A 17,240-nucleotide genomic window follows, 5' to 3' on the forward strand; every position below is an offset into this window, starting at 1 on the left:
TAGTAGTTATTTGTATTGCTGGCAGAAGTTGAGAGTAGTAGTAGTAGTAGTAGTAGTAGTAGTAGTAGTAGTAGTAGTAGTTATTTGTATTGCTGGCAGAAGTTGAGAGTAGTAGTAGTAGTAGTTATTTGTATTGCTGCTAGACGTTGAAAGTAGTAGTAGTAGCAGCAGCAGCCGTAGTACTAGTAGCAATACCACCCCTCTCTTTATATACATTTGGCCCATATAATTGACACATTGATATTTACAAGCTTGCCACTCCTTAAACATGACACAACATGATTTATTTAGAATCAAAATAATCTTTGGTTGGAAATACAGGATTAAAATCACCCGTTAAAAGTGTAAAAACATCATATCTTAGTCTTCACAGTTTAAGGCACAAACGGCACAATGCTAAAATAATATTAAAATCTGTGGTTGTGTAAAATAAACAGCATTTTATGAATGTTGAGACTGAGGCAGGACGCGGGAGCCGACTCTGAGGACGGTGGTCACATTTGAATCCTTTGGGAGTCGGTGCATGAGGTACACTCCGAACGTCACCTGCAAATCAGAAATACAATATGTAAGAGATGAACAAGCGATATTATGTTAAAGGTCTTATTTTATGCATTATTCAGGCTGTTACTACTACTTATGTACACCTCAGTTCTGGTATGGCATGTAGGTTAACTTATACAATATGTTTTCTGTTCATTTACATCCACAGTAGCATCTGCAGCAGAGGCGGGCAGTACTCAGTTACATTTACTTGAGTAACTTTTAAAGAATTTCTACTTTTCAGAGCATTTTTCTAGCAGCATGTTATGATATGGTACAGTGCACAACTTTACACTGACTTTAAAAAAAAATATAGGAAAGATGTTCGGTGCCAGGTTATAGCAAAAGTACTAAATTCCACCTGTCGTCCCTGGACAGGCTGATGTGTAAGAAACAGTTTGGTGTAGATGAGTGAAAGACCTGTAAATATATTGTACATACATGAAGTAACAGTACTCTTACACTAGTAAAGGTTTTGGTTCCTCTTCCCACTGTGAGCAAGTCTACAAGTGACAAAAGCTTTATGTTGACAGTATTTAATTATGTGAACAGCTGTGTTTCCTGCACTGATAAGATTTATTATTTCTCATTATTGTGTATTTAATGTTGTGTCTTTCCAATTACATTAACTTTAAATTATAAAACAGATGTTAGGTCCTGTTACTCTTTACATTAGTGGTACTTTTCCCAAATAGTTTTTTGCTCTTACTAATTTCTTGGACTACTACTTTGCAACGTTTCTCTTACTTGAGTGCACTTTTTGGCTACTCTACCCAAACTCTGATCTGCACCACTCACAATCATCAGTATATGTATGTAAAAAGGTTAAATCACATCTTAAATTATGTTGTGTACTGGAGATCTGATAAAAAAAATAGCGTTTTTTATTGTCTGCCAATCAGCAAGTAGCGTTGGTGCTCTGTTAGCATGCTAGTTGCTGCATTACCATGACGGCAAAACTCAGAAATTTGTAAAAAGAGCTTATAAACTCATCAATAATTAGCTAGGAACGCGTTATGAAAGTGAAGAATAACTTTGGACCACTGCAAACAGTCTAAAATGAACGAGTTCTGTTTTTCATGCTTTTAAGAGTAAAAATACGGTCCTTTGATGGAAGAGGTCCAGACTCGTTTCATTTGAGTGGAAAGAAAAAGCTCTGGCTGTCACTTTATTTGACACTATATTTAAACCATCTCACCATTGTTTTGGCAGTTACACCCGATCAATAGCTGGCAAAGGATGTTTAATCAATGCTTTAAATTATGTAACATTATTGAATGGATAGGACTGACCATTCCAACACAATATATCTTCAGCCATGAATTTAAGCTACACAGAACAATTTATGACAGAAGATCAATTTATACAGTTAAGAATGACCAAAGGAACAGATTGCAGATTAGCTGACCTGGTTTATGGTTAATATCCCTGTAATTACTGGGCCTATCCACGTGAAACAAAAACTGGCACAAAGTTCAACGTCTTTTCTGTCACTATAAATGAACTATAGATGAAATTATGCGTTCACAATAGCTTCAGGAAGTGGTGCCATTATTCAACCCCAATAATGTGATTGTTGTCAGCTGAAAGCACTTTCAGCCATAAGATTAATATGACAAGTTTGTGGAGCCAGTCCCAATCAAATAATGGTAAGGGATCGTAAATTTGGATATTTCTTTAAAAAACACAGAATGTCCAATACAGTTAAGAGTTAGGTCCCTGCCTTCTATCTGAAATTATGTGAGAGAGTCTAGACCTTCACACAAAAGACCCTGCCCTTCAAATCTTGACCAGGATACAGTTTAAAACATGTCACAAACAAAAAACAGATATTTAACTGTAAACATAGGTCTACAAAGGCGTACTTAGTATAGACATATTAGATGTTGTTTGTCCGTGAACATGTTGCCATAGGCCCTGTGTTAAGATTAGACACAAATTTGTAATGTTTAAGGTTAGGGAAAGGATTTGGTGTAAAACAATGTCAACATTTGCAACGTTACATTGAAAATAGCAGACAGGAAACAGCGGACTTTTTCCATGACCGTTGTTTACTTTTATGGACCTGTGGATGGAGGTAAGTCACGTGAGGTTCGGGTCCTTTGGATGGAGGTCTGCAGCCAGATCCCTCTCAAATTATAACATCATTAAATGCTAGAACGTGCAGGCAACCTATAGCAAATAGTAATCAAAGTAGTAGGAGCAACAGTAGTAGTAGTAGTATGCTGTTAGTCCTTACTTTCCCTTTGTTCCTGTACGCTGACAGAGACATTAGAGGCTCTTTGGTCTTGTCTCCGGTCTCCTGGTCTATCCCAACCATGTGACAACGGCCACACTGTCCCGACACCTGTGACACCAACGGAAAGACATGCACGATTATAACTTTGTAAAGGAGATACATCACAATTTACTGAGACCAAAATATGATTTGATTTGTTGATTGGTGATATTATATAAATTATAAATGTAAAATTTGTTGTTTATATTTTTGTTTTGGATCGCAAAATTCAAGATTATCACAAAGCAGAATTAGCTCTTCACTTTCAGTTGCCAGATTGTATGATTAATTATTTAAATGGTTCAAATATGTGCCTTTATAACAGGTTAGAATGAGCCAAGGGATCTTTTTTCATGCTTAGATCCTCAATAGAACACACCAAATACACTCACTGTACTGGGCCAATTCACCTGCATGGACTGATGGCATTGACAGGCGGATCGGTGCAGCGTCTGCAGTGATGCGGTCGCTGTATCGGTCCATTGTGGTAAAGAAGGAGCTGAGCCCAAAGGCGAAGCTCTCGATTTACCGGTCAATCTACGGGAAGTTTGGGAGTCCCTGCTTAGACTGCTGGATGGATGGATGGACTGATGGCCTAGAAAAGTTGATCTGAGGGCCACAGATTGGACATGCCCAGGCTTAACCTAACATGTTTAAGAGTACTAAAGTTGAGTGCGAATCTACTTTTTAAATTACTAGGAGCACGTGCTAAATACACATACATAACTCTAATCAAAGTTAGGCTGATTCCAAAGCACTGCTTGAGATCAGGATTGTAAAAAAAAGATAACACTGGGTTGAAAATTACAGGTGACCAAAAATATACATTAGGACTGGAATAATCCTAAGTGTTTAAAACACAGTGGAGCATTTCCTGTATTAAATCATGAAAAACTGAGCAGGATTTGTGTTTTAAATCAATGTGTGTGAATGAATAGCAAAAGCCGAAGTTAAATCTGTCAACTGGACAAAGTTATAGGAGCGAAGACGTTTCGCTGCTCGTCCAAGGAGCTAACTACATGGAAACTGTAAACAGCTTTTGTTTACAGTTTACTTATGTAAGAGAATAGATAATATAAGAGAATGTATCAACACCGCCGCAAGAGCTTCTCTGGACCCCAGTTCAGAGTACATCTCCATCTCAAAACCAATAACCACTCCTTTGAAAATAGTGAGGTACAATGGTTTGAGAGGGGAGCTAAAGAAGCTATTTTTGAACAGGAATGGGGGCCTTAGACACCAATTATCCCCCATATACAACTCCATCCTCAGACCCAAAGCAAACAATGGAAACAAAGAACAATAGAGCGAGCCAGAAGGGCCATTAAAGGTTGAACGTAGGTCAAGGGTAGGTTAAGGCTGGAACTGTAAAGAATAGCTGTTTACAGTTTCAGTGTAGTTAACTCCTCCCTGCAGACAGATATAAGACAGTGTCCACCAGCAATAGATGAGCAGAGAAACGTCTTCACTCTTACAACTTTTTGTCCACTTAACAGATTTGCTTTTGCTTTGACTATGGAACGGACCTAGACGACTGAGGGATTACACCAACAACAAAACACAACTCCGGGAATAGTTTTGATGAGGAAACAACATTTTAACAAAGACCAGAAAACACTGTAATACGGGCACTTTAAAATATGTGTCAACCAGGACACTCCAAAACAAACAAACATAAAATGTACTGCGTAAATCTACTGAAGACATTTGTGCCACGTTGCTCTTTTTCTGTTGGTTTGAGCTCACCGCAAAACCAGTGTCGGCGATAATCAATTGAGACCAATTATCCTCCTGAAATGCCTGAGCTCCCGACACCAGCAGATTGGCTCGGAAGCGCCTAATGACATTTTCCACGTCAAGAACAAGCTGCTCGTCTGCATTCAACTCCTCCCTGTGAAAAGAAAAGAGAGTTAGGGAGAGGGAGGGAGAGGAGAAAGAGAGTGTGGCGGGAAAACAGCAAGGCAGAGAGCGGGAGAGGGACGGAAAGAGAGGAGAAGCTGAAATGGGGAGAAATGAAGTTAGAAAGAGAGAAATAAATGAAGGGAGCAAGAGGGAAAGGGGGGGTAGGAAGACGGATAGAGGGTGGTGAGAGAAAGGAGGGGAGAGGAGAAAGAAAGAGAAGGGAAATGTGGGAAGAAGAGCGTGAGAAGGGTGAGAGAGATGTAGAGAGGGAGAGAGAAAGGGAAAGAGGGGAGAAGCAGAGAGAGAGAGAAAGAGAGCAAGGGGTGAGAGGTAGAAAGAGGGAAAGAAAAGGAAAGAGGGAGAAGTGAAGGGATGAAAGACAGATGGAGGAAGAGAGAGAAGGAACGAGAGGGAAAGGAAGAAAGAGAGAGTGAGTGTGGCGGGGGAGAGGTAGGACACAGAGAAGAGGGATGGAAAGAAGTAAAAGAAGGAGCAGGAGAGGGGGAGGAAAAAAGAGAAACTAAAAAGAAAGACAGGGAGGGAAAGGGAGAGCAAGAGGAAGAGATTGGTGAGAGGAAAAAAGAGGGGGAGAGGGAAGGAGAGATGAGAGAGAGAAAAGGAGACAAGAGGACGCGAGATAAGGGGAGGAAGAGTTGGGAAAGAGAAAGGGTAAAAGATGAAGAGGAAAAGAGAGGGAGAAGAGAGGAAGAGAGCGGGAGGCAAGGAGAGGGGGGAGAAAGAGAGAGCAAGAGAGGGAGGAGATGAAGTGAAAAAAACGAGGGGGAGAGAGGAAGAGAGCGTGATTGTAGAGAGATGAAATGAGCTGTTATTTGAGCAGCATATAAAGCCGTACTCTGTGGTTATGTGGAGACGTGCAGACTTCCGCTTGTGCATTTCAAGGGTTTTTGCGTCATTGATTTTTTGAATAAAACGTTATTTTCTTTTCAAACCTGTTGTGAATTAGCTGGTGAATAAGTTCCACGCTGCCACGATTTATCATCAAGTATTGCGCCTCATTCACCAGCGAGAGAGGAGAGGAGGAGGCTAGAAAGAAAGAGAGAACAGTGGATAAGTGAGAGTATTCACAGTTTTAAATTGGTGCTAATCCTGGACGGTTTGTGGAGTGGTATAAATGTGTTGACATGCACTGATTAGCCTGTTTTGATGCTCAACTTACGTAACACTTCTTAAAGACATAGTTTGAAACTTTTTGCCAAACAACAGACATTATGGGTGTTTTTGTTGCACTGAAAAACAGAAAACGTGTATCCTAAATGAGAGTAGGCTTGCATCTCCACAAATCTGACTCTTATTTGGCCTAGAGGCTGCTCATTTCCATGGAAATGTTGTTCCTTTGGCTATAATATTCCACAGTACGGCATAAAACATATCTATCACCATGGAAAATGTTCCGAATTATGGTTTTAACTTACTATTCCCCATGCAGTTGACTTTCCACTTCCAAAATGTAACCTCCAGAAACAACATACACACTTTAAAGGTGTACTATGTAACTTTTTATGAGGAGGTTTAAACACTGTCTTGTCTCTATGGAGATGTTATTGTTTTGCCTGGAATATTCTACAGTATTATTATCTTCACCTCTCCACATATCTGACCTGTAAAGTGGCATTACCTGCTTGTCTCTATGGAGATAGGTAAGTGTAATGCCATACTGTGGAATATTCCAAGCAAAGCAACAACATGGAGTTAAGTAATGTACCATCCTCCTACTCGTTTCTATGGGTTTAAAAATGTCAATTACGCTCTGTGACATTTGCACACTCAAACCAGGACTAGACCAGGACTAGACCAGGACTAAACCAGAACTAAACCAGAACTAAACCAGAACTAAACCAGAACTAAACCAGGACTAAACCAGGACTAAACCAGAACTAAACCAGGACTAAACCAGGACTAAACCAGAACTAAACCAGGACTAAACCAGAACTAAACCAGGACTAAACCAGGACTAAACCAGAACTAAACCAGAACTAAACCAGGACTAAACCAGGACTAAACCAGAACTAAACCAGGACTAAACCAGAACTAAACCAGACCGAAACCAGGACTAAACCAGAACTAAACCAGAACTAAACCAGGACTAAACCAGGACTAAACCAGGACTAAACCAGGACTAAAAGGGACCAAATCAGGTCTATAACAGGTGTAATTTTGAGATCTGGTAAACCTAAGTAAGATTTTATTTTTTTTTGTTTTCTAATTGGATAATTGTCTTGAACAAAACACAAAAGTTGATCCAAACCAACACATATACATCATGTACATTTTGTAACTGTGAATAAGACATTGGCTAAGTTCACGTGTAAACCACAAAATCTCAGGTGAGGAATCAGAGGGACCAGGATCACAGAGAAATCAGATAATTTTGCGGTGTCATTTATATAGTGTTTTAACTACAATTATGTGTCAAATGAAGGACATTTAAAGTGAAAGAGAGCAGCAATCTTTGAACTTTTTAATACAAAGGTATGTAGCTAAAGAGGGGGTATTAATTTTTACCTTTTGGATGTTACAACACTGTTCCCTGATCAAAACATGCCTGCAGAAGTTTTAGATGCCATCTATGTATGTTTCAGTAATGAAATCTCTCCTTTCTCTCTATTTGAACCATCCCTATGGTTAGCTGTATGATTCTGCCCAATGCAATAAATATACAAAAACAGGACACAACAACAATACACTACACTATACACTACTCTACGCACAAAGGGAAGAGCGACTCAGAACATCAAAAACTAAAGTGAAATTTATTAAATATGTTAATATGTTGTTTTTTGGCAAATTTAGCATTTTCAAAACAATAAAAAGTAACATGGTAATCTAAATATGTTATGTGTTAGCAATTAATACCACATAGAAGTGTAATATCCCCTCTTTAAACTAAAGCTGGATTTATGCTTCTCTAAGAAGCAAACTTATAAAATCTACACAATTTTATGTTTGTTTTTTCTCTTGCATAACATAATCTTGTGGTTTATAGCCATCCCTATTTTTTTTATTTTTATTTTTATGGAGATAGTGACATTCCTAGCCATCCCAAAGCCATTTCAAGAGATCTAGAAATCTCAACAAAGTTTCCTTTCAACATTTTTCAGTACCATGTTTCCTCTAAAATCAATGATCATAACTCATACTGTGGTATCATTTAGTGTTTTATAACATAAAACTGCTCTGTGTGGTCTGACTGATTGGTAGCCTCAGTAAACGCCTGCTGTTCTTTTTCTCTCTGTCACAAATGAGGAATACAAATGAATGAGGCAGTGTCAATACAAAATGACTTATGCTTGTGTGGATGGATAACTATCATTGTTTCATACTCAGGTTCAATGTGATATATGAAGAACAGCACATGAGTGAGAGGGGATTCTTAATCATAGTTATTCAAAAGCTTTTAAATGACAAAAGATCCATTGTACATGCCTATATTCACTGTTACTAGGGATACCACTTTTTCCAAAAGGAGTACAAGTACAAGTACTTCATTTTGAGTACTTGCCGGTACCGGGTACCAATATCAATGCCAGACATTATTTTTCTAGGGCTTCTATTACAATGGTAAATGTAATTCATTTCATATGATTTTTATAGTATAGCCCACTTTTTCACCTTCAAATACTTATTTGAGGGGCTTTTTAAAAATTCTATAAAATCATTGTAGTTTGGTATAGTTCCAGTATCATTTATTTAGATATGTACATGGCTTTAATATTTACTAATTCATCTTTTCAGAATGCACTAGACATTTAGATACTTTTAGCATAACAGTGAGTGTTGTCTTACTTTTACCACAGCCACACTTTGACCATGGAGATACTATACTTTTTTTAAAAGCTCTGAAATGTGATTGTCAATTACGACAAGTCACAAAACATGCTCAAGCAAAGAATCACCAGCACCACTGCACTGCACTCATATCCTTTGTGAACTATAAAACCCTTTAAGAGTCCTATGTATTTCCATAGTCCATGTGTCACATATGATTAAAGCTGAGCTTAATGTGCAGAACAGTGAATGTGCTTCTTTATGATCACGTCCTCTCTGCTCAGAGCGCACTACTCAGCTGAGAGGAGCTGTGAGCATAAAATTAACAGTTATAGTGGTATCGGCTCTTGCTATCGACAGCCCGTTGATGAGTACAAGTACGAGTGCTGGCACCTAAATATGGGATTGATACTAGGTGCCAGCTTAGTATCCACTGTGCACCCCTAACTGTTATCATTTTAAATTCACAGTTCACAAATTCACAAGCAGCCCCAGGTAATCTGAGTCAAGACTATATTGTCTTATTGTTTAGTATGTACAGTATAACAAATATGTGTTTAAAGGCACACTATGTAATATGTGTTTAAAGGCACACTATGTAACTTTTCATAGGTAGCAGGGGTTTTTTTCTTGGCAGGCACATTACCGGGTCGAGGGCCAAACCTGATGACAGTTTGCTCATAAAAATGTTCTTCTTCTTCTGCTCAATGTTGATTGAATTGACTTTTAATATTAGGAAATAGACTGGCCTCCATCCATCTGCTGATAATATTTTTGATACAACAATCAATCAAAATAGATTCTTCTTAAATCTCAGAGCCTTCTTGCAGGCCAAATTCGACCCCCTGGAGGACAAAGTTTGGCCTGCGGGCTCCACTTTGGGCACCAGGAGTCTCCATAGAGATGTTATTGCTTTGCCTGAAATGTTCCACATTATTCCATTTTCATCTGTGCACCTTATTTATTATCATTATTTATCTCCTTACACCATGTCTCATTCTTAGCCTAGATGTATTTTATACATTTTATTTTATTCTACTTGTATTTGACACAAGTCTTAAAGGAACTGTATGTAGGATTTGATTTTAAATTCCATAAACATGACTTAATTATGTCCCCAGATATCAAATTTAATATTACTGATAATAATTGTAATGATGATTTTTCTTAATTACAAAACATTGGACATGATGGACCAGTTGTTTTTGTTATAAATTGGTGTTTTGATTATCCAATCAGAAAGCAGAATGAGCCTATCTAAAATCCAGCTGGTTCAAGACTTAAACCCCAGCAGGTGCAGTGATAGTGCAGCCTCTGCAGCTCAGAGAGTGGATCCTCACATGAGGCATGGCCTGTGCATATAATGAGATAAACCTGTGTGCAGGTTATGACACTGGCAGCTCAGGTTCAGTTATAATACTACTATTATTGTATCCAAGTAATTTCCTGAGTGGATCAATAAAGTCTAATTCAAGGAAAAGTAAAAACATCTCCATGGAGACAGATAACAAACCCCTAACCAGAAAAGTTACATAGTGCACCTTTAAACAGCTAGTGCAAATTACGTCCTGGACGTGAGTGTTAGTACTTTGCAGTGACATATTGTGCCCCTCGCTGATGTGAGGAGAGACAGATGAAGCTCAGGGGGTGTCCCTTTAAACAAGGTCAAGTCATGCCAGACAACACCTGCTTAAACCACAGGGACAGTTAATGAAAAACAGAGAGACAGAGGAGAGATGGAGGGAGAGAAGAGAGAAGGTGTGTGTGTGTGTGGGGGGGGGGGGGGGGGGGGGGGGGGGGGGGGACAAGAGAGCAGGGACAAAGAAAGAGGAAGTGAGAAAAAGAGAAAAAATGGGGAGAGAAAGGAAAAGAGAAAGAGAGGGAGGGAGTATAAGAGAAAATAAGAAGAAGAGAGAGAGGGGGGAAAGTAAAAGATAATGTGAGAAAAGGAGAGAGAGGAAATGAGAGGGGGAGGGAGTGAAAGAAGATGAGAAAGAGGAAAAGAGAGAGTAGAGGAAGTAAGAGAAAATAAGGAAGAGAGAAGAAAAGAGAGAAAAGGGGAGGAAGTAAAAGAGAAAATGAGAAAGAGAGAGAGGAAAAGAGAGTGAAAGGGAGGAAGTAAAAGAGAAAGAGAGAGAAAGGAAATGAGAGGGGAGGGAGTACAAGAAAAAATGAGAAAGAGAGAAAGAGAGAGGAAAAGAGTGAGAGGGGAGAAAGTAAAAGAGTAAATAAGGAAGAGAAAGAGAGGAAAAGATAAAGAGGGAGAGGAATAAAAGAGAAATGAAGAAGAGCAAGAGAGAAAAAGAGAGGGAGTCCATCCATCCATCCATTTTTTTTCAGCTTATCCAGGGCCGGGTCGCGGGGGCAGCAGTCTAAGCAGGGACTCCCAGACTTCCCTCACCCTGGACACATCCTCCAGCTCCTCCGGTGGGGCCCTAAGGCGTTCCCAGGCCAGCCGAGAGACATAGTCCCTCCAGCGTGTCCTGGGTCTGCCCCGGGGCCTCCTCCCGGTGGGACATGCCTAGGGAGGAGTAGATGCCCGAGCCACCTGAACTGGTTCCTCTTGACGTGTAGGAGCAGCGACTCTATTCTGAGCTTCTCCCATGTGACCGAGCTCCTCACCCTATCCCTAAGGGAGCGCCCAGCCACCCTGCGGAGGAAACCCATTTCGGCCGCTTGTTAGATCTTGTCCTTTCGGTCATTACCCAGAGCTCATGACCATAGGTGAGGGTAGGAACATAGATTGACCTTTAAGAGCTTTGCCTTTCGACTCAGCTCCATCTTTACTACAACAGACTGATACAGTGACCACATCACTGCAGACGCTGCATCGATCCACCTGTCAATCTCATGCTCCATCCTTCCTCACTCGTGAACAAGTGCAGTTTTCGTCCCAGTCGTGGAACAGAGAACCAGCTCTATACTCTCCATCGGGTCCTCGAGGGCTCATGGGAGTTTGCCCAACCAGTCCACATGTGTTTTGTGGATCTGGAGAAGGCATTCGACCGTGTCCCTCGTGGTGTCCTTTGGGGGGTATGGGGTCCGGTGCTCTTTGCTAAGGGCTGTCTGTTCCCTGTATGACCAGAGCAGGAGCTGTGTTCACATTGCAGGCAGACAGTCAGACCTGTTCTCGGTGCATGTTGGACTTTGCCAGGGCTGCTCTTTGGTGCAGTCAGGGCCTGGAGGGGGTCCAGTTTGGGAACCACAGGATCCCATCTCTGCTGTTTGCAGATGATGTTGTCCTGATGGCTTCATCGAGGCAGGACCTGCAGCAGGCACTGGGGTGGTTTACAGCCGAGTGTGAAGCGGCTGGGATGAGAATCAGCTCCTCCAAATCTGAGGCCATGTTTCTCGATCAGAAAAAGGTGAAGAGTCTCTGCCCCAAGTGGAGGAGTCCAAGAATTTTGAGCTGTCATATAAAACTCTGCGATTAACTTTCATTTCTCTCAAAGGTTTAAAAAAAATACAGCTGGTTTGGGAGAGGGAGTTTGGAATGTAATTAAAGATAAACTTAGTGTTTTCGTAGCTGTAAATGGTGTGAGTAAAATAAATGTCTTTTATTAAAGCCATGGTTCAGTGTTCCCAAATGTACAGTCTATTTCCTGATACAATACAATACTACATAAACCTTTTATTTTTTTGAGTAAACTTAACATAGAAGTTACATAGTAGAGGCTGGTACAAGCTGCTGTTCTTAAGATTTAAACCATTTTGTGAGATATTAAAAATGTGTTACTGGGTAGTGGTAACGTCTTTAATTTTTGAATTATGTTTATGTTTTTTTTAGATTTCAGTACTGATGATAAACCTACACTTTTTACCGACATATGCCAACAACATGACTACTGTATCTGTGACAGTATAAATAGCCGACAGGTACTTTCTGACTGCAACTAGTGATGGGACTTGCGGCTCCTTTGTGGGATCCAATTCTTTTGGATCTGTTATCTTCAAAGAGCCGTTCAAGAGACTAGTTCTTTTATGATTTATTTATATGGCAAATGCCAATGTGAGTGCTCATTTTATCAATTAACTAATCACAAAAATGTGACCTGCTCTATTATCAGTAAATGTCAAGAATTCATATTTGTTAAAAAATAAATAAAATGCAAATGTCTCAGAGGTTTAAAACATAATAAAGAATACTACATTCAGTTTTTATTATGCTTATTTATTTATGCTTTTGTGATGAGGTCAGGTGAGCGACAAAGGGTCTACTGGCAGAGCAGCCTTCTGTACCACTTTTTCCTCCGTTTCTTTTCCAGCTCCTCCTCAAGAACACTGCTCAACTCCTCCAGCAGGGTGCGCTGTTCCTCTGCTTTCTTCAGGTCCTGTTCAAGCTCATTACTCCTTTCCTCCTGCCGGGCGCACTGTTCTTTGGCCTTTTTCAGCTCGAGCTCAAGCGCACTACACTTCGCTGCCTCCAGGGAGTGTTGTACATTTTTGTCCTTCAGGTCGTGTTCAAGTGCACTACACTTCTCTTCCTGCAGGCAGCGCTGTTCATTTTCCTTCTTCAGGTCCTGTTCAAGCGCACTACACTTCTCCTCCTGCAGGCAGCGCTGTTCATTTTCCTTCTTTAGGTCTCGTTCAAGTGCACTACACTTTTCTTCCTGCAGGGAGCACTGTTTTTGGGCCATTTTCATCTTCAGCTCAAGCACAGTACTCTTTTCCACCATCAGGGAGCGCTGTTCCTTGTCCTTCTTCAGGTCGTGTTCAAGTGTAAGAGTCCTTTCCTCCTGCAGGGTGCACTGTCTTCTGGCCTGTTTCAGCTCGAGCTCAAGTGCACTACACGTCTCCTCCTGCAGGCAGCGCTGTTCCTTTTCCTTCTTCAGGTTTTGTTCAAGGGCATTACACTTTTCTTCCTGCAGGGAGCACTGTTTTTGAGCCATTTTCATCTTCAGCTCAAGCACAGTATTCTTTTTCACCAGCCGGGTGTGCTGTTCCGCTGCCTCCCTCGACTCCTCCTTCTCTTTCTCACGCTGGGTTAAAATGGTCGAGTTCTCGCACTGTAGTTTGGGACTTTTGAAATTCTCCTGCTGCACCTTCTGCCTTAGGGTTTCCACATCTTCAAGTTTGGTCTGAATATGTTGGAACTGCAGGTTCATTTTGGTTTCCCGGTTCCTGGAATTCTCTAGGGCCTCCTCCAAATCATGAACCTGTTTTTCCTTGTCCTGCAGTTGTTGCACCATCAGGACCTTTTGTTGAGCGCACTCTTCCAGCTTTAGGTCCTGTTCTTGAGACAGTTTTACAAATGCAGACATCTCTTGTTTAATGTCTGCCAGTGCAGTCTCCAATTGAGTATTTTTCTCAATAAGAGCTGCATTTGTTGTCTCTTTTTGTTGCAGGATCGACTTGTAACCCTCAGCTTGCTTCCACAGTGACAGCTTTCTTTTGTCGACGGTGTGTTTTAGCTGATCATTCTCTTTTGCGAGTTTGATCATTTTCGCAGACTCTTCCCTCTCTCTTTCTCTTAGCGTCTTAAGCTCATCCAGCTCTTTCGCTAGACTTTCCTCTCTAGTTTTGGCTTTTTCAGCTTTCGACGCCATCTCCAGTTTCAACAAAACTAGAGTCATCCCCATCTCGTCTGCTTCTTTCTGCCTCTGTTGGCTGTCAGATCCAACAGAGCATTTGTTGTGGAGTTTTTGAAGTTGTTCGAGCTCCTTCACCAGATGCTCTTCTCTGGCTTTGGCTTCTGCGACTTTTGGGGCCATCTCCAGTTTAGACATAAGCAGAATCATTCCCATCTCGTCCTCTGCTTTTTGTCTTCTCTGTTGTTCCTGGACGACCTGTTGTTTTAGCCGCTCTATCTCCTGCTGCATAGTTTCACCAGTTGATGTTTTTTGCGGCAGGTTTTGCGTGAAGGCCAAATGCTCAAACTCCTCCTTTCCCAACTCCTCCACAGTCATAACGGTTTTGACCTCTGTTTCGACTGTGGTCTGGTCCACATTTTCTGGCATTTGTGATGTTTTTGCCAGCTCCTTCATGAGGTCGAACTCCTCTGTGTAGAGGAGTTTGTCCTCTTCAGGAGTATAGTCGGCCCATTCGATATTAAATTTTAGACTCACGATTATCGTGGCCAAAATAATCGCGATTAACGATATTATCGCGATAATTATTAACCTGTTAACGTTCCGACGGCCCGGGCCTATTTTCAACTTTACAGCAATGTACATACACTTCTGCGTCACCCACACAAACACATCAAATGAAAGCTGCGGCGCTCGTCTTTCTGGATATGCAAACCATTTTCACCTGCAATCACCACAGTGCTGACAGGAAAGACGTTTTTACAGAAAAGTCACAAAGTGTGAATCTGGACTTCACTTACCATTGAGCGCTGTCAAACATCAACATATTCACACAAGGTTGGTCTCTTTTGTTCCGTAAAGGTCCAGAGAATATAATCTAGTCAAGAAATTATGTCCACAAAGGAAGTTAGATCCTCCATGTCCAATCTGCTGCACGAAAGTACTCCAAATATGAAATCTGCTCCGTCACTTCTTTGCCTTTCTTTTGTCGATTTCAGGCATAATAAACTTCTGACAGCGCCAACTTTATTCCCCAGTGCTAAACACACGTGTTAGCTTGTGATTGACACCAGTGTTGGCCAATACGGTGGGGGTTGTGGGTTACTGAGGCCGCAGACAGCGAATCAGTGCTACAGATGACTGAAAGTTTACGCCCCACTCTTCCCCTTGTAGAATCAACCAATTACATCACACACATTTAGTGACTTTTTCCCCTTACAGCCAATGAGCAGCGGGACAGGATGATGTATCACATGCCATGGTTTTTCGTAAACAGACGTACCTGGAAGAATGAATGAATGAATGAATAGTTTATTATTGTGTCTTGCATACAAAGAATGCCGAGCCCAAATGGGCTTATAAGACACCATTAACAAAAATACAATAGTCCAATAGTCCAGACGTGTATACAACAAACAAAAACAAAAACAAAACAAAACAACAATAAACTCATTTAAACAAACTCATTTGAAGAAAATGTGTACTCCTCAATGCCATGCTGTCGAAATGGACCGGTCCTTGTTGCGCCGGAAGTGACGCAAGTGCCCGTCGACGAACACTTAATTTTTTAAAATTAAGGCACTTTGGTGAATTGGGAAACGAGTGGATGCAGAAATGTGTGCATAATGGCGCATTTTACGCACTGTTGTTTTGCGTTTTAAACACAACGAAACGGACAAACCAAAGGGAGGACAAGATCGAGGACACTGTGGATGTTTGTACCAGTTAAACTAGAGGCATCTCTGACCTGGAGCGGTTCATGGCAAAGTGTAAAGATCCCACAGTGGACTCAGGAGTAAAGGACCTTATTTTTTGATGGATTGGATGCTGTTCTCGATCGGTAAGTGTGATTTATTCTGCTATTGACTTAATTGTAGGTAAAACATACCGTGTATAATCGTTATCATTGCTTCTGTGCACATAGTGTGCAGTCGGACCATGCGCTCTGGCACATTTGTGTTCAGCTGTATGAATTAGACTTATTTTGTCTATTGTTTAAAAGGTGTTGTTTTATTCTGCAGTTTGCATTATTGTGGGTAAAAATCTAAGATGTACACACATTAGCGTCTCATCTGTGCGCACGGGTGAGGCGCGCACTGGTACGTTCCTGTGGAGCGTTACGGACCAGACTTTGTTTATTGTTGATATCTGACAGAATATAGTTCAGACAGAGATAAGCACAGAAGCTACAAGTGTCATTGCTATGTCAGAGTGGGCAAACACCACAAACTAACATCTAAACGTTGTATTGGATCTGGAAACATGAGGCAGTGTGGTGCCGTAAAGGCGATTATAATCGTGCGCGATGATCGCGATTATAAAAAAATGCCACAAACGATTAATTGCGGACCTTTTTTATCACGATTAACGATATTATCGTATATCATCCCATCCCTACCCAGCACACAGGCATCTCTGCACAGCTCTGTATTAAGGCCCTGAATTGTCAACCCACTTGTCTCTGACGCCGGCCTAGTGTATTGTATACAGGTCAACATGGCGGACTCCCAGAACCCCACTTAATAATTCAAATACAGTTTTAGACATAACATTTTGAGCCTTTAGTGTTAGATAATTTGTTTTGATTCCTCTGTTTAAATGAATTGATATTTGTGCAAATACATGTTCTAACGACAATTTAGTGTTGTTTCCATCAATATTTACACTGGATAAACCATTTTCTCATTTATTCAGTCTTGATCTCTGTACAAAGAGCCCCCTTGCCTGCAATACACCTTACCGGGAAGTAAAAGAGAAAATGAGGAAGAGAGCCAGAGAGAGGGGGAAGGAGGAGGAGAAGAGAGATAGAGAGAGGTTAAGTGCACATTTCTTGATCTGGCATTAACAACTGTGCACTGAACTGATGTAAACCTATGATAAATATTGAGCACATGCACTCTGCACCAAACCAAGTCAAAATTAGACAAACATGAAAAGCTGTTGTATGCAAGAATGTGCTCATAGTGATAAACTTTGTGAATGAATAAACTTGACTTGAGGTGGATGCATTGGGCTTCACAGCAGTAGTTCAAGGACAGGCCATTTCCTATTTTTTTCTGACCGAGTGAGTTTGGACATTTATTTATGTCGGCTTTTCGATGATGTACAGTTCAAGAGGATTGATTTGGGATGTGAGGAGAGGAGAGAGGAGAGAGAGGATAGAGAGAAGAGGGAAGAGAGAGGGGAGAAGGGAGAGAGATAGA

At 40.9% G+C, this 17,240-nt stretch overlaps 1 protein-coding gene across 1 annotated transcript in view; it reads right to left on the bottom strand.

Moving 5' to 3' along the window:
* Positions 1-224: 224 nt before the first annotated feature.
* Positions 225-17,240, bottom strand: part of mocos (molybdenum cofactor sulfurase) — a 45,892-nt gene continuing 28,876 nt past the window's right edge. Inside the window, exons 12-15 of the mRNA XM_033980262.2 lie at positions 5,674-5,767; positions 4,568-4,712; positions 2,783-2,890; positions 225-546 (exon numbers count right to left, since the gene is read on the bottom strand). Coding sequence (XP_033836153.1) covers positions 442-546; positions 2,783-2,890; positions 4,568-4,712; positions 5,674-5,767 — 452 coding nt within the window. The 3' untranslated portion in view covers positions 225-441. The remainder of the gene's footprint in view (positions 547-2,782; positions 2,891-4,567; positions 4,713-5,673; positions 5,768-17,240) is intronic.

Source organism: Periophthalmus magnuspinnatus, chromosome 15 (genome assembly GCF_009829125.3).
Source record: "Periophthalmus magnuspinnatus isolate fPerMag1 chromosome 15, fPerMag1.2.pri, whole genome shotgun sequence".
Taxonomy (NCBI): domain Eukaryota; kingdom Metazoa; phylum Chordata; class Actinopteri; order Gobiiformes; family Gobiidae; genus Periophthalmus; species Periophthalmus magnuspinnatus.